Source organism: Pungitius pungitius, chromosome 4 (assembly GCF_949316345.1).
Source record: "Pungitius pungitius chromosome 4, fPunPun2.1, whole genome shotgun sequence".
NCBI lineage: Eukaryota > Metazoa > Chordata > Actinopteri > Perciformes > Gasterosteidae > Pungitius > Pungitius pungitius.
The window spans coordinates 10,946,316-10,967,628 of record NC_084903.1 but is presented as its reverse complement, the minus strand read 5'-3'; the positions used below and the strand labels follow the sequence as shown (position 1 = coordinate 10,967,628).

Genomic DNA, 21,313 nt, shown 5'->3' with positions numbered 1-21,313 from the left:
TTCCGTCTGTCACATGGAAATCAGAGAATTTTCTCCAGAAATAAATCTGCATGTATTCTCAATACATTAGGAAAATTGCTGCAGACACTCAAACAAGATGCAAAGTGAAGGTGGCATCCCCAAAAGACTGTAAAGCTGAACTTCCCAAGACACTTGAAACTTGAAACGTGAAATAAATACTGTGGAACATATGATCCTTCTCATTACAATGATGACTTTTTAAAACAGATTTCTTATCTTCCTAAATACCACTTGACATTTACTGTCAATCACATTGTGCGCGCTGACCTGCTCCTCTCCTCCGCCACTTCTCACGCTACCCGGACTTGAAATATCGCGACACAATGTGGCGGAAGCGGATACCGCGTGCGTTGGTGTAACCATCCAATGTAATGCAGTGACACAACTGCACCCATGGCGGGACATGTGAAGGTAATTTCAGAGACTATTTGTTGAATAACCCTATTTAAAAATATATATGGTCAGATCATCCCTAAACTACGCCACGGAAGTGGCGTGGTATCCCTGGTTGGTAGAGGAAATGAAACCAGGAAGCGCTGCGTAAAGAGACGCGTGCGGTGCTGGTGGCTTTGCTGTTAGCTCTGTTTGCCCTTTGAAAACCCCAGAAGGCTGCTCGTAGACAGCTGCTGGCAAACAGATGTTTTCAAAGGGTTAATGAAGACGATTCAAAGGGTTGGCAGCCAACGTTGTGGAGAGAGACGTAACGGTGGTAGTATTCTCCAAAGAGCAACGTAACGTTACGCCTCATTCTAAGCACATCAACAGTTGGTGAAATGTCATTTATTGCTCGAGTATGTTACTTTAATACTGTACTTTTGTACCAGTACTTGAGTATTTGTTTACTTTACAGTTTGGAAACTGGCCTTTTTATTCCCTAAAGGTATGTGACAGTATTAGTTACTGGTCACTTTGTAGATTATCCATACAGACTAAGAATCAGTTGACAGTTGACTCAGGTTGACAGTGAACTACTTCCAAACAAAAAGAGGGTGTCTTTTTAAGGGAGACTGGTTTTCAGGGAGAATGGATTTAAGGTGAACCTGTTACCATCAGTGACGCTCTCAAATCCACATATTCTTTACACACCTTACCTTACTGGCTTGGATTAAATATCACAAACTTTACTAGTGATACCTTTTTGTCTTGTCCAGATGTTGCGACCTAAATACTGGAACAGTTGTAAGTCATTTGGAAAATATAATCCCTTATTGTCATGTAAATATATTAACATAGGCACAATCTTAAAATCAGGACTCATGGTTGGGTCGGATGAGATTTTATTAATGGTCGCTAAATAAATAAACTGAATATCTTCACCAAACTAATTAACATTTATATCTGCAGTACACCATTGAGTCCCATGATGCACTGGTCAAAGTTTGTGTTGTTATGGTATTTGTATCCAAATGAAATGCTTGGAATCTAATATGAAAGGTACCTTTGTAGTATTTAAGTATTTAACATATAGTATACATTTAACAACACATGCATGAAAGAAAGCAGTGATGTATCAAATGTATATTGCTTCTAAATGGCTGGTTTTGCTATTAAAGATAAATTCAAGTTTTTTGGAAATGAGAATAGAAATGGCGTCGCACAAATTTCCCTCATAGATAAGTGTTATTCTGAATTGAGTCGCTTTGTTGTGACATTTTTCTAAACTGAAGCTGACACCTGGTGCTCAAAAAAAGCTGTTATTCAAATCCCACCCAGGTCCCTGCAAACAACATTGTGTACAAAATAAGGTTATTGTAAGAATTTTTTTTGCAGTCCATTCACAGTAATGTCTGACTTGAGGCTTGCTGAAGACCTTTAAAAAAAAAAAAAAAATGTTTTCCTTTTTCATGCTGTGTTCTATAGAAGCAGCTGAAAGATGCAGTGAAGGTCATCGGCTCAGGTAGCCTTCTGTTTGCCTCCTACCTCACTGCCGTTGGAGATGAGCGTTTCTATGCCAATCAGTTGATGCCCTTGCTGCAGAGGATGGTCGGAGCAGAGACGGCGCATGTGTTGGCTGTGAAGATGATCGGTCTGGGTCTGGTTCCTCTGAACCGCTACCAGGACCCTGCATCATTGGTGAGCGCCTGGCGTCACTTTCCACTCACGATATTTTCCCATCGATCCCGAAGGCGGCGTGAAACTTAATTCTGTTTTTTATGCCTCTACAGGAAGTGAACGTCCTGGGACTAAAGTTTAGAAACCCGATTGGGATCGCGGCGGGCTTTGACAAACACGGGGAGGCCGTAGACGGGTTGTACAAAGTGGGTTTTGGCTTTGTTGAAGTGGGCACTGTCACTCCCAAACCTCAGGAGGGGAACCCCAAACCCCGTGTGTTTCGACTCACCCCAGATCAGGCCATCATTAACAGGTAGGTTTTTGACTGGGAATAATAGAAGCGGTTTGCTTAGCTAAATATACACATAAGCATGTTAGACGGGGCGACATCAGTAAAATCACTGCATCTGTACACATACAATTTGTATAAACCTATTGCTCAGTGGATAAGTTAGATTCAGATTTTGGGTTAATTCCTTTTTTGTCTAAATTCATGCTTCCTACAGTCACTAAAGGATTCACATTTAGAGACGCGTGTGAATAACAGTTCACAGGTTTAGTCCCATTTTCTTTGGCAGATTTGATTTGCAACACTGTATTGAATGAGCCGAATGAAGGAAATCTTTTATTCATCAGCTCATTTCTGATTGTGTTTCTGTTTTTCCATATAAACAGGCATATTGGAAATGTATGGTAATTTATATTTGAGTTACTGCAACATATTTCTAACAATCGAATAGAAAATGTCACACATTCCGTATAGGTTTTTATGTGGTTTTAGTATTCAGTGACTTGATTTGGTTCTTCCTCGAGGCTAACCGAGCTGGATATTCTTTCAACATACTTGTGAGATAGTGGTTTATTTGCTTATTTGCTATGTATGCAACACTAAAGCAAAAATAACATCCTGCAGACAAATTGCGGTGCTTCATTATTACAGCAGAAACATGAGTGAAAAAGGGTATTATAATAATCTTTCATTTTATCTTGAGACTTCATCCATGGCCTCATCCACACAGTCAAAGAAAACGATGCAGCCTCTAGAGGAATAATCAAACATTCCCAAGTCAGTAGCAAGATGCTTTTTACCTCTTTCCATTACATGCAACGTTGAAGTGTATTTTGAGTCCTAAAGGAGATATTAAAGTAGTCCATCAACCTGTTATCACAGAAAGAACCGTGTAAAAACTCGAGTAACAAAATGTCTGTGCTCCTAAACCAGATATGGATTCAACAGCTGTGGTTTGGCAGAAGCTAAGCAGCGGCTCGGGGCCAGAAGAGACTCGCAGCAAGAGCACAGGGAAGGTCAGCAGGCAGCACACTCTGGTTTCAGATTTCAGCCCGTTTTTTAGTTTTCCCTACGTTGTACGTTACATTTTGTACTACATTAGTTCTGATATGGATCTGTCATGTTTCTTTCTGGTGTGCATAGATTTGCTGCAAATACCGTCTTAGGAATTTGGTCAAATACCCTTTTCTGCTCAATTAGAACAATCTTGGCCTGTCCTTGTCTCCTGTTTCATTGCGTCTGATCCATACCGGCTTCCAGCTCATTTAGCCTTATCAGCAGCCTCTGACCCCGTTTAGTCTTATGTTTGATGATGCAGCCTGCGTTTGTGTGTGTGCGTGTGTGTGTGTGAATATGAATTTAAATGTGCGTGCGTGTGTGTTTATAGCTGGCCTTCCCCTAGGCATCAACCTGGGGAAGAACAAGTTGTCCCAGGACGCAGGGGCAGATTACTCTGAGGGGGTGAGGGTGCTCGGCCCGCTGGCGGACTACCTGGTGGTCAACGTCAGCAGCCCAAATACGCCCGGTCTCCGGGACCTACAGGGGAAGGCTGAGCTCCGCCAGCTCCTGCATACGGTAGGCTGGTCCAAGTGTTCGATGAAATACTGGGTTGGGAACCAACAGGGACATTTGGCCTTTGTGCAACCCCTTTCGCCCGCAAAAGATGTATGTACAGAAGATCTTAATCATAAAAATGACTTTAAAGTGAAAAGAGCTTTAGTGTGGGTTATGGATTATTCGAAGGGAAAAAAACAACGCATTTATCCAAAGCGACTTTCAATGCATTTGAACCCTAAGCCACACAGTGGGAGCAGCGTGCTGCCGTAACGCCGCCCGGGGCGTCTTGCTCGGGGACACTTCATAGGGACATGGAGCAGCCAGGGGTCGAACCACCAACCCTACGGTTCCCAGCGAACCCTCTCTACTCGATTTAGATACGATTTTATTTGCCCACCAAACAATTTAAACTCTGGGAGGGCATTTGAATCTATTAAGTGGGTTCAGAGCAAGATCCTTATTTGATAAAACGTTATGTTTGTTTAAACAGCACAATGAACATTAAACTGATACTGAAACATTATTGTAGAAAAGGAGAGATTTAATGTAGTGGGTTTTAGTAAAGGGCTGTTTTCCGCAGGCAGGATTACAGTACCAAACCTGGTTGTTGTCCTTAAAAGCAGTCATTGAACGTGGCGTTAAGCTGCTCTTTTAAGGAAAAAAGTAATTAATCCGTACTTCTCTTGTGGAGCCTGTCATCCATCTATTGAAGATTTCAAACTTTCTCATTCCTGAGTCTTTGGATCTTACAGCCGAGCACACCCGGTGTCTGTCTTGTTTGCTGAGGTTGCAGCTCTCTCTGCTCACTGACCTGATGGACTTACCTCCTCATACAATTTGCTCAGGTGTTGAAGGAGCGTGATGCGCTGAAGGGGGAACGCAAACTACCCGTCCTGGTAAAGATCGCTCCTGACCTCACTTCCCAGGACAAACGAGACATTGCTGATGTCGTCACCGAGGTTTGAAGTTAGGCCATTTTTATTTCTCCCCTGTTAGTTTGATTGGAATTTCTAGTTTGTTTAACATTACACTGTAATCTAATATATTTTTATCATTATTTTATATAATTCTATTCTCATGTCTAACCTGCTTTTTGCATTTATGGACTTGTGTCAAATAGGATGTGTTCCTTGTGTCTTTTAGGTCTAGTTTTTACTTGGAGAGACACATTTTAGATTTGGTTATTGAGAAAAATACCAAGTACCATTGTGAAACATGGAAATGTCCAGTGGAAAGAAACCCTACTCCTTATGCAAACCGCACACACCCAATTCAAGGGTGGCCAGATACTCCACAAAAAATTCACCTGTAGGGTTTTATTTTATGGTTTAACAATTTGATTAATTAAAGTAGCTGAAATCAATACACATGTACAGTTTAGTCATGTTGTGCTGGAGTGGATTTGTTATTCCCTCTTATGTTATCCAACCTACGTTTGGTAAAAAACGATACATGTTAACTTGACTGTTGTGTGTGTGGCAGACAAAGCAGCTGTCATGCGTCACGTCTCATCTGACTGGTTTATTGCATATTCAGTTGCTTTGGTTACAGAGGAAAATAAACACTTTCCTTTAGGATCGTGATTCTCGTTTCTGAACACCTCTAATATAAGTGACACGTTTTCAGCCAGTAAACAATCTTTACATTTAAACATATCTGCCTCTTTGCTTCAGTAACTTCACTACTTGTTTTTTTTTTTTTATATATATATACGGAGGGTTTCTGTGCTTATTGGAGTGAGGAGAAGGCAAGGAGAAATAGTCATTATGAAAGGAAAAGTCTGCCTTTTGTAGTCACAGTACATTTCAAATGAGAGGTCTCCCTGCATAGACGCCTACGTACATCAGTTCCGCTCTTGAAGATGCAGACACACATGTGTCACTCACTTCCTGTCCTCCCCTTGGTGTTTGTTCTCCTTTGTTGGCAGCTGGGAGTGGATGGATTAATGGTGTCTAACACGACAGTGTCCAGACCAGAAACACTTCAGCATTCAAACAAGTCTGAGGTCGGCGGTCTGAGTGGCCAGCCTCTCAAAGACCTTTCTACTAGCACCGTGAGAGAGATGTACAACCTCACTAAAGGTATCCTCTTACACGCTGACATTTTCGGTCACTTTACAATCCCCTAATTTATAATAATATGTGCATATGAAATGGACTTTACTTTTTCTTTAAGGTAAAGTACTAATTGTTGGAATCGGTGGTGTGGCCAGTGGGCAGGATGCTATGGATAAGATCCGTGCCGGTGCTTCACTGGTTCAGCTTTACACAGCTTTGACCTACCAGGGCCCCCCCGTAGTGACGAAGATAAAGCGAGAATTGGAACAGCTTCTTAAGTGAGTATCACTGTGAACAGGACACGCTTTTAGAGGAGGGGGTTCATCTATTCTCTATTATAGGAAATCACATTTTACCCACCGTAAGGCGCCGAATAGCTGTGTTAATGTAGTATTTAAAGGTCGGCATAGCAACACACAGAAGTAGTCAAACAATTACCCACTCATCCAGACTAATTTGAGACAATGGTAACATGAGTAAAGTGTAACATTATTCACAAACTATCTGTTGCAAATGCTTGAGTTATCATAACTGATGGAAATTATAGCCCACACTTTGTATGTAAGTTTATATAAACAATATTTACCCTCCAATATTGTTTAAAAAGCTGGCTGTGGTATTTAAGAGGGACAATGGTGTGACTATCGTGGCATATTTCTCATCAATTGGTCTGTTTTTTAAAATCTCACAATTCTCTCCCTCTACAAAATGATCTAATGTTTTTACAGAGAACAAGGTTTCAGTGGTGTATCAGAGGCTGTTGGAGCAGATCACAGGGGAGCAGACAAGTAGACTCGGGAGTACAGCCCGCTGAAGGAGATGGTCGATGTCGATGTCGTCCCACAGCACCTCCGTGGGATCATCAACCTTTTCCTGAACAGGGATGAATCCTGAATAATTGTCCAGCCATCTGCCTTTATTTCAGGATGAGATATGGTCTGGTTTGTGATGAGAAAATGTTGAAGGGTATCTCACCTTTACTTCCTTTATAGTAAAGTTGGTAATGAAAAGTCTTTGATGTTGTGTTAAGAAGTTCAGGTGTGTGTCTCTATTTCAGACGTTCATTCTTTGTCACAGTGTAACTGAAAGAAGCGACCAGTTTAACAGTCTAATACAGAAGTTGCAACTGAGAAAAGACTATTTCTAAGTGAAATATTGCACACAAATAGGAGGATCCCATCAATGGCTGTTGAGAAACACGTGAGAACTGTATTTAGTTCATATTTGTTCCGGTCTGCAAGATCCGTAACTGGGCTCAAACTACTGTTATGGTGCTTTTTTAAAGAATTCTGAGGAAATCTGTGTTCAGCTGTGACAAAACACCTCTAATTAGAGCCTTGCCCTTTATTATTTTTTATTATTTTCATTATAAAAAACGTTATGAACATATTTTTATTTCCAAGTGTTTTGACAAGTGCAATGAGTCATGTGATCTGCTGACTCCAGATGATGAACCACACTCGGACTGAGTTCTTAACCCTCGACCTGCAATATTTTACCCTTCAACTGACATTTACTCTTCTGCATTTACACTTCTCAAATATATTGGTCCGATGAGGATAATATTTACACTTAAATATTTCAGAGAGGGAGAATCATGAATTTCCTGTCCAATCCATGAGTCGTGTAGATTATCGCTACATTTTGCGTTTGCTCAGGGTAAATCAAGCAACCATCCTTTTCTCTTCCTGCACAGAAAGATCTTGAAGCTGGTGACGGTAACGTGTTTCTTTGGAGAGTCATGTTTGTTCGAAATAATGTACTCAAATCTGAATGTACTTGTAACGTGTGCCGTCCTTTATATTTCATCACATTTACAGTGTGTTTGTGACGGTTTTTGGCCACACTTGTCCCCGTGTTTATGTGCAAAAACATGTTTCATGTGGAACATTTTAAGGTGGATGAACCGACCGTACAAGATATTTTGTTTAGCGGTACAACTATAATAAAAACAAACACTTTCTGCAAAAGCTGTGGTAGTTTTTGTGGTGGAAGTTAGTGGAAAAATCCGTTGTGAGAATTTAAAAGTATCTTGTACTTGTTTGTGATTAAGTGTTTATTAGAAATGGGTCTGCATGGGTCAGCTGATATTTCCTAATCACCAATAGCAGCAGCGAACACAATAGAGCTGTTTGGTCTTGGAAGAACTAAAATTACTTTGAAATGTGTTCCTGGAAGCTGTAGAGAGAAAGCCTTTCAAGTCCCCTTCAATCCGTGACGCTTTCGCTCCCCACTGCTGCTAATAGCAGCAGTGGGGAGCGAAAGTGTCCCGGCCTACCAAGCCGTTTTCTTTTCGAAATCCTTACCAAACATCATATGGTAGTTGTCAGTAGGTGTATATCTATTTAAATATAAATATGAATAAATCATGTGTTTTTCAAAACCTTTATGTCAAAGTAAGGAAGGCGTCCACCAGCCTGGAGTCAGTTGAAAGGCTTTTCATGCACCCAGAGTAAAAAATGTTGTGCAGTTTGTTCAAAAGCAGGCTTAGCGTGTCACCAATTAAACATCAATTTCAGTTGTTTCAATAAAAGCATATTTATAATACGGGAGGCTTGTTGACATATCAGGGAATAAGACAAATGTAAGGACATTTTTCAGAGGAAACCTGCATTAAAATGCCAGCGGCTTTAGATCAGTTCAGCATTCTTATAGGACCATGACAGCAAACGATAATGTTCAATACTGGCAAAGCTTCAGAGCAAACACATGAAAGCGCTGCAGAAAGCCCATGCCGACATATGTTGGAAAAAAACATTGAATTGACCTGAAAAGAGACGTTCACTGATGATTCCCAGTTAAAACAAGCCAAACCATATCTGTAAAGGATGAAAGAGAAATCTGCTAAAATGTGATACCAAAAGAGCTTCTTGTGTGCAAAGTATTGGGATTCATTATTTTTCAAGGCTGATCTGGTCTGTTTTCTTCTACTGTATACAGAGCAGTGCGTGTGTTTCTTTGTAATGTCGGACTGTGCGCTCACGTATATGTCAGCACAGCGAAGAAAAATACACACAGTAGAATGACTCCATTCTCTACTCAGGTAGACGTGTTACTCCACTCCATCTCAACATTTAAAATAGTTTCCTGCTGTGTTTACGTGCCGAATGTTAAATGCAGCTGCTTTAAAGAGTTTAAGAGTTTCTGTGTACTAAACACGAGATGTGACTCTGTACATCGAGGAAAACGGATGGACTGCGCTCTCATCTCAATGTAGAGCAAAGAATGAACGTTTACATTATCAGACTCCTCATCATTCGTAACATCTCATCTTCCACAGCATAGGTGCACCATGAAATGTCATAACTTTGAATTAAGGCAGATCGAAAAAGGTCACAAAAAAAAGTGAATGTCAAGGAGATGTAATTAAGTGACTTGGAGTGCAGCAGCTGGTGTCTGAAGAGGATGTTTGAAATTAGAAGGAGGAAACCTGACAGCACAACTAAAGGCAGAGAGGTTTTACCTGAATCCTGATTCTAATTTTATGTTATATAATTATATTGTATTTTCTGTTTCTTCTGTTCTCTTGGACTCTGAACTCTGAGCAAGTCTAAACTGAAATGGAGTCAGTTGCTCTCTCTTAGTTCTTGTTTTTCATACGTGCTTTTAGTTGTATTTCTGCTTTAAGTAGATATTTTTGCATTTTTACTTTTCATTCTTCATGCTTGGTCAAATGAAGATCTTTCAAATATTACAAATCAAAGCAAAGGTTTAGTTGAGGTAATTTGTGGTGGAGGCTGTGACTCTATGAGAGGAGACCATTTGACTGCCATGTGCTTTGCTGATCCTCTTCTAAACCAGTGATTCTCAACTGGTGGGTCCCACTAGTGGGTCGCGGACCCGTTTTTAGCGGGCCTTTGCATGGGAAAATAAAAATATAAATAAAAAATGTCATCCTGTGATTTTATTTTGAAGGGACTCTTGGTATTTCAGGCAAGCGTGGCAATTAGAAAACCAATAGCACCCCCCGTGATGGCGTGATGGTGGCTCCCGGAGCCAGACCAGTTGAGAACCATTGTTCTAAACCACGTCAGTGCACACACTGTAACTCCACCACACCCTCTTTTTCCTGTCGTACATCACTTAACGCCATGCAAACAAGAGCTGAGAGGCACCAACGTGACTAGCGTCCCCAATGCAGCCAAGCAGGGGACGTTGTCTTTTACGATCTCCACTTCAGTAAGCTTCATTCTAAAGGTCTTGTCAAAGCACAATAAATACAACAACAAATGATTCTCTTTATGTATATCAAGAAGATAAAATCATAGAAAATAATATGACCAAGAAGTAGCTGTAAACAATAGCTGTACAGTAGGTATTAAAGCAATTAAGTATGTATTAAGTCCCATTTCAGATGTTTCCCTAATATTGCAGTTCAACCATTCTATTTTTAGCTTTGCCCTAACGATGTTTCATGTTTTACATAACTACATCTAGCAAAGAGCAGCAAAAACCATTCACTCGCAGCTATGCAGTAAACTCATATGGGCCTTCAGCTCTTGTTAACCCAAGCAAGCATTAAACAAGTTGACTGAAGGGCATCGAGGATAACCATCATTTAACCCTTGAGGTGGCTGCTCGACAGCACCATGGTCTGTTCACTCAGCCATACACAGACAGTGAGTACACAGCTATAAAGCAATGCCTGACTGCTTTAAAGAGGGATTTCTTTTTGTTGTTGTTTGATTGTCACTACATATTAATGTATTGAGATAGGAAAATGTTGGCTATGTAATTGGATAACGTTATTGTAGCATTTCATAGTAGGCTAATGAATGCATTATCAGTGTGGATGGATCTAACACACTGATGCGGCTCATCCAAGTTTGTTTTCTCGTTGTAAAGCCAACATTTTCAGGAGTAATAGCTGTGGTGTTCATATAGTCCCTTCTTCAAACACAGTAAAACCCCTGTGATGAATATTACAGAGCAGCCTCTCTGTCTGAGGACAAACTGCAGTGACAGGACCACTCAAGTAAAGTGCAATAGTGAGTTTACCGAGGAGCCTCTAGATGACCTGTGCAGGTGGATACGAGCTGATCAGAGGCCACAGACTCTATGTTCACCTGACACTGGACCAGCCGTCTGGACCCGTCGGAGGCATCACTTTGGCCACACTTTGAATAAACTGTTGTTTCTGGACTCTCAAAGGTGTATCTCCTTTTTTCTAGAAGGTAGAGACCTGATATGAGGACAGTGAGAGAAAGTCTGCACAGTCTATCAATCACAAACTTTAAGTATACCTGCACACCACTTTAGTAGTTTACTGATTTTCTTTGTACATACAGAACTATAATAATTGCAAATGTCAGCCAAAAGCCAACCAAAGTTAAGTGGATCAAACATCAATTCTCTTAACTATTTTACTATTTAACTACTATAATTATTTTATTTATTTTTTATATCATGACCTTACAAAGCCAAATTTTACACTTACACTATCGGGCTTTTCTGTCTGAGAGTACATTTGGGTATTAAGTTCTCTCAACTTGATTGATCAAAGACTTGATTGATACCGTTCTCATAAAAGTGGTAAGGTATCAATCTCCTCATCCAGTTCTCCACAATATGTCCTTGTGTTGCTCAAAATGTAAAGTCCATGCTTTAAGTGCTTTAAGTGTAAAATCATTGGTCAGGGATCGTCCAAAAGTCAAACGTAATTTCTGTTTTCCTTTTACTAAACAATTTGGTGCTTGCAAAGAGTAAAAAAAAACTATTTTATTTTGTATTTATTTTGTATGTGACCTACATTTCCTAGAAGTAGTGTGGGGATAGTATTGACAAGATAAAGATAGATATTTCTAGTTTTTCAGTGTCATCTTGCATGTTTTTGTCATCTGGATTGTTGTTTCCCATGTGGAGGAACAAACAGTATCACTCTCAAACCTAACCCTTCCCATCACCCCTCCTGGCCATCTCTGCCTTTGCCCTTTCCTCTGCTGGCCAAAAACAGACACCAGCCACAGGTGGTCTCTGTGCTTTATCGGTTCTGACACACATCTCTTGCCTTAAGTGCTCAGAGGGATAATAAAACATTCATTAGGACAATGAAACTAGGGAGGATAAAAAATAAATAGGACAGACAACAATACATAACCTTGGTGAGGTTCCAAAGTGCTCTGACCTACCGTCCCCTGTGTGTCTTCCTGGCGGCACCAGTGTGCATTTGTGTCTCTGTGGTTGTGCGGGGGTCTAACTGTAGATACATCTTTCTGATTTGGAAAACAAGGCTGCCCTAATCCAACCCTAAAAAAATAACAACACAGAGCAACATTCATTCATGGAATTGGTTCTTTGGGTCCTTGGAATTTCCTTCCCTCCTTCAACTAATTTAATTTAATTGTTACACTTTAAGAGATCGAGCTCAAGGAAACTATCCCCAGACATTTGACCACATTTAAATGATTCTGACTAACAAATAACCAGCATCTTGTATTTTTGTTTACTTGCAAATTAGTCGTTGCCTTCCATCTATAGGTCATTAGTAAGTGACTCACTTTGAGTTTTAGTTTTTGAATCCTTGAGAGTCTCATAAATATTTTCAGTCATAAACTGTTAAACATGACATTACACCAACTGCCAACTGCCAAGTGATTAACTGGGTTTGAGCCCTGAAATAAAAAAATAGCCCTGTTATAGCTGAAAAAGTCATCCTTACACCCTTGACCATAAAATGAGTCATATGCAAAACTCTCTTTTTCAGTGCATAATCAACAAGCTATTCAGATTTTACTCCCCTTTGTGTGTCACATGCAGACTCGTAATAATATACTGCCACCTACCTTTGACACAGCTTGAGATCCATTGCCATTTTAAGGCTTTTTTAGGCGGAGAACAGAGAACAAGAGAAACAGTGTTTCAGACAGAGGAGGAACACTGTTTCATAGTAAAACATGTTCTAGGTAAATTAGAAAATACAATCTTATATTGACTTACTTGTCATATAGTAAAGGTTGTAATGTAACGACGAACCCAAAGCTGCGGAGCTCAGGATAAATTGTCAATTGCACACTAGACCTGGTGGCATGAGGTAAAACCAGATGTTTAACAGTCCTCAATAAATATACATTATTTGATGGATATTTTAGGCATCCATTTATATTGAGAAGTGGGAGATATGCACCATAATAAACAAATGTAAACTACAATAGGACCTCATTCTATAACCTTCCAAAGATACAAAACAAGGCTGAAAGAATATGAATGATAGCACTGTTAATGTCCTGATAAAATGAGTCTGCTTGATCAAAACGTTGGGCCTGAGCTTGAACACGCTGATATCACATTACTGTCAACATTAGTACTTAGCTGGGACTTCAGGTATCATGTGGTGTTACTGCAATCACACTCAAGAATGAATAAATAAATGCTGAGTTTGTATCAGAGCAGGTTGTTTAATGGCTGTGTCCCACGGACCCCCATTAAACTCACAAATGGAATGACCCCGTACACATTTATTATGATCAGATCTGATGCAATCACCACCGATTAATTACGCACTACTGATAGAATTCTGAAGAGGTTTTCAATACCAGCACAGCAATAATCATACTCAATGATTAGGATGCCTTATATTTTTTACTTTTCCACGAGTGGGACAGATTTTTAAACTACAATGACACATTAACATATTTAAGTTGACGTCATTCCACCACTGAATGTTTTTAAATTCGAATGAGATGCATCTTACTGTTTGGTGGCAAGTTAACCAATTGTTAGTTGTATTCATCTGAGAGCAATTTAGAGCAATTTGTAGCAAGGCAAAAATCTCTATCGTTATTGGTGTTGTTGTATTTTTACCATTTCAAACGTTTTTAGTTGTGGCAGAATAACATGCAGCATTGCAACCATTTCATTCATAGAAACAACAACCATTTTATGCTGCAAAACGACCTTCAACCTGATCTTTATGTGAAATGATACGTATGACAAACAAGTGAGATAATTCAATATATTACAATTACCGTACATTACGCCCTGAAAAGCCGGAACAATTTAAGGGCTTATTTTTTTCCTCACATTTGGTTTGACAAAAATATCCAAAACTGTGAAACGCTGAAAAATAAAAATTGTACAAAAGTATGTAACACTATGTAGCTTGGTGCAAATTGCTAACATTTTGACTTTGACTTTCAGTCAAAGTGAGTTTCTGATAACGGATTGAAGTTAAATGCTTTAAAATAAATATCTGTAAAAATTCATAACATAGATCTTATAAACTTACCTACACCAAATTCATTGTAAACCACATTATTCCAAAGAGACCAAAAACATTAACAACATCCCTTGTAATTTAATAGGTGACAAGCTCACCAATACCATAAAAACAAGACAATAACAGTGTTGTTATTGTGGATTGTCAGATACAATACAGTAGGTATGGTGTCCTGAAGTCATTGAAAAGTTCATAAAGCCCTCTGATGTAGATTCAGAAAAGAAGGTGACAGTTTGTCTGAAGCCAAATGTTGAAGGAGCTCCACATTTTTCAATTTGTCTTCCATAGACAACTTTAAGCAGAAAAGTATTACTTTTCGTTTGAATTCGCTTTTTTTTGTTAATGTCATATTATCTTTACACTTGAATAAAGGAATAGTTTGACAGTTTGTGACATGCACTTCACAAGAGTTGGATGAGACCAATCATGGGCTTTAGTAAATATGAAGTTTGATGCCGGGAAACATCTAGCCTAGCTTTGCACGATGTACCCCGGCTTTGTCCGAAAACCACAAAGCCCTTAAAAACTCACAAGCACGGTGCGTCTCGTTCTTTTCTTTATCTTTAGGTTATGAAAAATTATGTTTCATAGCCAACAAATAGTTCACAACATAACCTCTTATGCAACCACATCTTGTTGTGTTAACAGTGTTTAAAAAATATATATATATACATATAAATATATATAAATGTTAAACAGTGAGTTTTAGACGTGATGATGTTCCCTCAGGACTTCTCGCCATGTGGGGCTGAGTGGTCTCGCTGAAAGAGCAAAGTCACACCCTTCCTGAAGCGGTGGTCCCTGACACTGTAGATAATGACATTGCAGCAACTGTTTCCTGTCAGGACCCAGAAGGCCAAAAAGGAGAAGTTACACCAGGTGTATCCCACGACGTTCCCGAGCACAAAAGCTGCGATGGGCGAGAAGGATGCTGTGAAGGCAAATGTCAGTATGCCGATTGTCTTAGCAGCTTTGATGTCTGAAAAGGAGGGCCTGTGAGGGCATCCTCCTCCTCCCCCCGCAGCCCCTCCTCCGCCTCCGTCACTCAGACTCCCCTCTGACAGCAGTTTGCGTTTACGGGAGTATCGCCGAATGCTAGTGAAAGACACGATGTTCACTGCTAACGTGACACCGAGCAATGTGAAGTCAAAGGCTGGGAATAACAGCAAAATGTTGGCATCAGATGGCAGCTGGCCCCCGACCAACAGTGGAGTGTAGTTACACATACGGCTGCACTCATTGTACTCCAAAGTGAGGTTTCTGCTGAACATGAGGGGCGCAATGGCCAGGAGGAAGCTGGCAGCCCAGGAGAGCAGGATGAGGAGCAGAGTTCTTCTGCGGGTCACCAGGGCGTCCTTATGCAGGGGCCGTAGGATGGCCACGCTTCGCTCCAGTGTCATGAGGAAGATGGTGCTGATGGAGACAAAGGTGCATCCAGCAAACACAGGTCCAATCAGCATGCAGGGCTGCCAAGGGCTCACCAGCCCCCCGGGAGAAGAAGAGGTGGCCGGGGAAATAGAACTGCCCTGGTACCAAATGGGTGGTGCGCTGGTCACCATGAGTGAGATCTCAGTGTAGACGGAGAATGGGACCACAAGGACACCGACCATCATATCTGCTATGGCCAGGGACACTGTCATAGAGAGAGAGAGAGAGAATGTAAAAAATGCTAATCTTTTCTAATTTCAATATGGGCAACATTTGTATTAGACAAGGTAAAGCAATAAACTACCAAGACCTTCTTAGAACTTAACATAATCATACCAAAGAAGTTTGTTAACAATATTTATTTGACTTTAAACGTGAAATTTTATTGATCTATCCATCTTCAAACCACTTATCCTGCACTCAGGGTCACGGGGGGGGCTGGTGTCCATCCCAGCCAACTTCGGCAGAGAGGCGGGGTACACCCTGGATTGGTCGCCAGCCAATCGCAGGGCAACACATAGACAAACAACCATTCTCACTCACATCCACACACCTACAGGCAATTTAGAGTTCCCAATCAACCTAATCCCCAAAGCATGTCTTTGGACTGAGGGAGGAAGCCAGAGAACCCGGAGAGGACCCACGCAGACACAGGGAGAACATGCAGACTGCACACAGAAAGGCCACCGGGTGGAGCTGAACCCATGACCTCCTTGCTGTGGGGCGACAGTGCTAAGCACCACACCACTGTGCCACCCTCGTTGATCTATCTATATATATATATATTAGTATGAATATATGAATCATTTGCTAGAAATAACCTTCTATTTCGAAAGCGCTTCAACAATAACTAATAAGTTTGATGACAGACTTGCGTTGAATGTTACGATGGTTCAAAACAAGTACCTTTCAGGTATCCCTGTGGAGTTCGGGACTGCCTCGTTTGCACAAAAACAGTGAGGGTGATCACATTTCCAATCACAATGGCAAACACCAGGCTGAGCATGAACACCACTGCCAAAGTCCGATTGATAAATCCACAGCAACAAAGGGTGCAGAGCGGCGCCAGTGACTGGCCTGAAGCGAGTCCGTGGCGTGCGGCTGCACTGATGTTAGTCAGACAGTCTGCGGTCGGCAGCAGAACTGCTGCACTCCCAGGAACACTGACGTTGGGAAGCAGAGTAGTCATCGCCCGGGATGGACTGGATTTACACCTTGTGGTCGGTAGGGGGTACGGCCGCTCAGGAAACCATATCTTGGACTGGGACACTATACTGATGAGAAATAAAAAAGACATGAAGGCCGTTAGATGTTTCGTCTAAATAATGAATGGGGATTGAAGGAGCAGAACAAAGTAGTGCCTGTTAAGTTTTGTGGCACAACTCTCCCTGCCACAAAACATTGTTTTTTAGTATCTGGGACAACACTGTTGTTTGCCCCGCGATGCTGTCTATCCAAAGACTCAGTGCAGTTCAGTACCAAGCGTCTTCCTCAGCTGACAACCAAGTACACAGGTCTTCAATCATTCATGCTGTTCACTGGGCTTTCAGGTACAGATTCAAAAAGACACAGAGTAAGAGCAATGCATGTTGCTCTCACCACCATGTTCTGACCACCAGAAAATCAAACCAAAATCCCATGTTCTCACGCTGGCCTTGGGCGCAGGGAAAAGCCACAAAACGTCCCAGCTGAGAAGCTTGAACCCCCTTTACCAGCTTTCAGCAGTGCGTTGGTCTGAGAATAAGGAGAGGTTCTTCAGATGCACAAACAACGGCTGAATTTACATACTGTTCAGCATTTAATGAAGACTGACAGTTTGAATATAAAAATGCAAAGATTGTCATTGTAATAAGACATTGGGATTGTCACCATACTAAGCCATATTACGGTAAAGCCAAGTGTCTCTATGAATTAAAAGTTGACACAATTACTTGCACCCAGAGTCCCACAAGCTGAGCTTTAAAAACATGTATTATATTGTAGTCAAGTATATCACTTTGCTACAAGCTGGGCCTATTCATGAAGGTGGTGTTGCCTATTAGGACTATGTCAGAGGTTGGGGAGGACTATCTTCTTTCTAATCCTATCGACTCATTTAGGATCAGTCATGAAAAAGTCCAAAACATGAAAAAACACAGAGACCAGCAACATTTCAGAACTTCAAGGACATAATTTGAGAGGTTAACCTTTTGAGAATTTTATGAAGCTTGAAAAGCTGAAGTGGCAGTCCTTTCATCTAAAGTACTGAGAGGCTATGAAATGAAAGACAGTTAAGAATCAGTAAGTTATCTCTGCTTCAGCTTTTTATTGTATAACATGAGTCAATCGAATCCATCGATTATTCAATCAATTTCATGCAGTGTAACTGATGATTTGTAAAGTGAAAGAGGTTTTATATAGTTTCGGTCTGTTTTCATGTCATGGCAGAGCATTTGCTTTACTTTAAATGAACTGAACTGAACTTGTTTTGGGAGAATAGAGGGTAACCTCATTAATGGTCTTTTTGCCTTTACCTTGAGTGAAGATGACAAGCAGAAGTTTTCCTTTTGGCAAAACCTCAGGCGTGGAGACAAGCAGCTGAGAGCAAAGACAGCGCACACGAACAAATACATACAGTTCAACTGTGAAACAGAGATACAACCCCAACATCTTTGTAATTTGTACAATTTGGAAAATCTAGACCTAAATGTGTTTGTGTGGGAAAAATCAAAACAAACCCAGCCCAACATGGCCTAAAATGGGCCATCATTGTGTTTATCAGGAATCAGGAATCAGGAAACGTTTATTGCCATAATATGTCAGACATACATGGAATTTGACTTCTTGGATAAAAAAAAAAAAAATAATTTCATTAATTTAAATGAATTAAAAAGGGTAAACTGAATGAATGTAATAAAGTACGCAAGGTCTAATCTGGCGGTCTTTTATTGTGTTTCATTATGCAGGCAGCTGCTATGCTTATGAGAGAGAAGGCAACTCAGTGGTGGTTTTAAGGGGGACCTCAGAAGTGTACTCTTCAACTCTTCAACTGAGAGACGACACATCAACGTCAGGCGGGATCACAGATGTTCAAAGGACACGTTTAGCAGGCCCCTTCAAGGAAAAGCATCTGTCCAGTCCTCTTCATGGGTACCCTAGCCTTTTCTCATCAAGGCTCACGTTATTTTGTCCATGATAAAGGGATCCCCCGTCCTCTCAAGAGGACCCGGAAGAGGACCCGGAAGAGGACCCGGAAGAGGAGTGTGGTGTCTTCATTCCAATAGTTCTCTTTTTACCTCACTAAGAGCCTAAACACGAGGAAGCTCCCCCAAACTCACGGACAGTTGACCGGCCTGGAGTCAGGCCCCGAAGCAATTTGTTTCTTTTGTAAAAAAGATTTGTGTGTCCTCAGTAGTGCGCCGTACTGTCGGAGTAGAGGATGTTCTTCCTGAGGCACCTGAAGAAATTCAGCCTGTCAACTTCATTGAGTCCATCCTCCATCCCCTTCTGGTACGCTGCAGCCCCAGCCAAGGACAAGGGCAGGGTGCAGGGTGTCATCCACTCTGCAGAGAGGCTGATCAGCTGCAATCTGCCGTCCCTCTGGGACTTGCTTGCCTCCAGGACACAAACTCTTTGAGCCCCTTCTGTCTGGCAGGAGGCTGCGGTTCATCAGGACCAAGACTTCTCACCACAGAAACTGTTTTTTCCCGTCAGCAGTTGGTCTCATGAACCCGAGTTTGAGTTCCCCATTGACCCAAATACTCCTGGAAACATTTTGCAGTGCTAATTTTTGCGTTTCCTTTTTTTTCCTATTTCACATAATCTTATTTTCTACTCAACTCAACATATGACTACTCAACAGCCATGTGTTTTTTCAGCCAGCTGAAGCAGGTGTTCATTGACCATATTTGATCACACTCAAACGCTCTGGGCCCCTCCATTGACGTCACTGTTGTCATCCTGTGAGGACTGTTTTGCTGCAATAGCAGCGTTCAGGTGCAGTCTGTTCATGCATGAAGATAATTTCCTTTGACAGGGCTGTGTCTCTGAGTGACAGGTCAGACATATGTAGCAGGATTTGGACTAGGTCGTGGCTCTCAGGCCACCCAATGCACAGAAGGGTCATTTGCAGTAATGATGGACAGACTGGCCTAAAGGCACCTGAGGCGGTTTGCTACAACACATGAGAAGAAAAACAACTTTCTCTTCACATCTTGGCCATTGTATCTGTGTTTCTTTCCCTTGTGTTGGTCACAGAAGTGCCCAAACAACACATTCATACACACATAGACACGTAAGTGGTACTCATTTCTTTTTAAATGTTATTTTAACTTAACTGTGGGAACATCTATTGTTGCTAAATTCATACAGGAGTTTTCTCTGTATATTCAACATCAACATCACCTATTTAATAAACTGCGTAGTATTTTAAACATTACATTGATAAAGCCACGCCCATCATTCCACGATTGGCCTGATATTTTGCAAACAAAAGGAAACTATTAAAACAATAAAACTACATTCATAATAGAAGATACACTTTTTTTTAAATGTATCTTAACTAAAATTTCAATGATAAAATAAATAATTATTATTATTAGTAGTAGTAATACAGTTGGATATTGCAAACTGGTTTGTGAGTTGTGCAATCATTTATTGGTTCTTTTTAAAATGAACACTTTTCATTTGCAAAAATCCCCCTGAATACAACGTGCAGTACCTCTGTATTATTATCATGTTTGTATCCTTGGTATAGTCATAATAATAATAATAATAATAATAATTTCATTTCAATATCAATATCAAGAGTCACTGTTAGTCTATTGTTCAGTGCTTGTTACCCAATATGTTTGCTATTGCATCCATATCTTATTACATAGTCTTGCAGTCTAATTTCTTTGCTCTTAAACACTAACTAACTTTTTTTTCTAAAATGTATTTGGTTTTCTTCTCTTTTCCAGTAAGTATTTATCAATAACATGTATTCAATAACTAATTAGACTTGTAATTTACCGAGTTTAATAAATTACAGTTGAATTGATTTCTGAAACTTCTCACTCCATCCTTTCAACGAGTCCCAGTCTGTTACACGTATTGCCATCTCAGGTAAAGTTTGGGTCCAAATATATGGACACAGACAAATCGATAGATAGATACCGGACGCTGGTAGATCCACTTAAAGCAATAATACAGAAACATTTTTTCACCAGTAATGTACAGTTGTCAGTTTTTAAAATGTAACACACTACAAATTATCATTCAAAAGCTCCAACAGGTAAGTATTCTAAGCAAAGTAGTGTTTCATACAGAAATGTGTGTGAGTGGAGCCTGACACCCATTTTCTAATATGCAATGAAAAATATATTTTAAAAACAAATATGTTCATGTATTTATCTTATTTTGATGTATTCATCATGGAAAAGGACTATAATATAATAAAATGCACAAAGAAATCTTACCGGCATTTCTGCTGTTAGGGACCTTGGAGCTGTTGTGCAGAGAGAAGGAGAACAATCCTGTTTGAGCGTTGAATTTGTGGGTGTAAAATCCAGAGAAGAAGAAGGGGGATAAAGGTAGTCCTGTTTATCGTTCATTCACACCACGGAGCGTCTCACGCGCTCCAGCTCTTTGTCTCTGTGATTCAGCCTCTCTCGTGCTCAACCTCCAGTCCCCACTCTTTTGCTTCCACCCTCTCTCCTCCCCTAACCCTCTGAG

General features: G+C 40.6%; 2 protein-coding genes across 2 annotated transcripts; one reads left to right on the top strand and one right to left on the bottom strand.

Moving 5' to 3' along the window:
• The first annotated feature begins 297 nt into the window (after window positions 1-297).
• Window positions 298-7,968, top strand: dhodh (dihydroorotate dehydrogenase). Its single transcript, XM_037453658.2, has 9 exons — window positions 298-432; window positions 1,882-2,094; window positions 2,187-2,386; window positions 3,296-3,378; window positions 3,750-3,937; window positions 4,765-4,878; window positions 5,847-6,000; window positions 6,095-6,254; window positions 6,705-7,968. The coding sequence occupies exons 1-9, from the start codon at window positions 415-417 to the stop codon at window positions 6,766-6,768; spliced, it is 1,194 nt and encodes a 397-aa protein (XP_037309555.2). The 5' UTR covers window positions 298-414; the 3' UTR covers window positions 6,769-7,968.
• Window positions 7,969-13,424: 5,456 nt separating this feature from the next.
• Window positions 13,425-21,313, bottom strand: LOC119194568 (trace amine-associated receptor 13c-like). The gene is made up of 3 exons (XM_037448699.2): window positions 21,058-21,313; window positions 16,526-16,893; window positions 13,425-15,824 (listed from the first exon to the last, which is right to left on the bottom strand). Exons 2-3 carry the CDS (start codon window positions 16,806-16,808, stop codon window positions 14,917-14,919), a joined length of 1,191 nt encoding a protein of 396 aa, XP_037304596.2. The 5' UTR covers window positions 16,809-16,893; window positions 21,058-21,313; the 3' UTR covers window positions 13,425-14,916.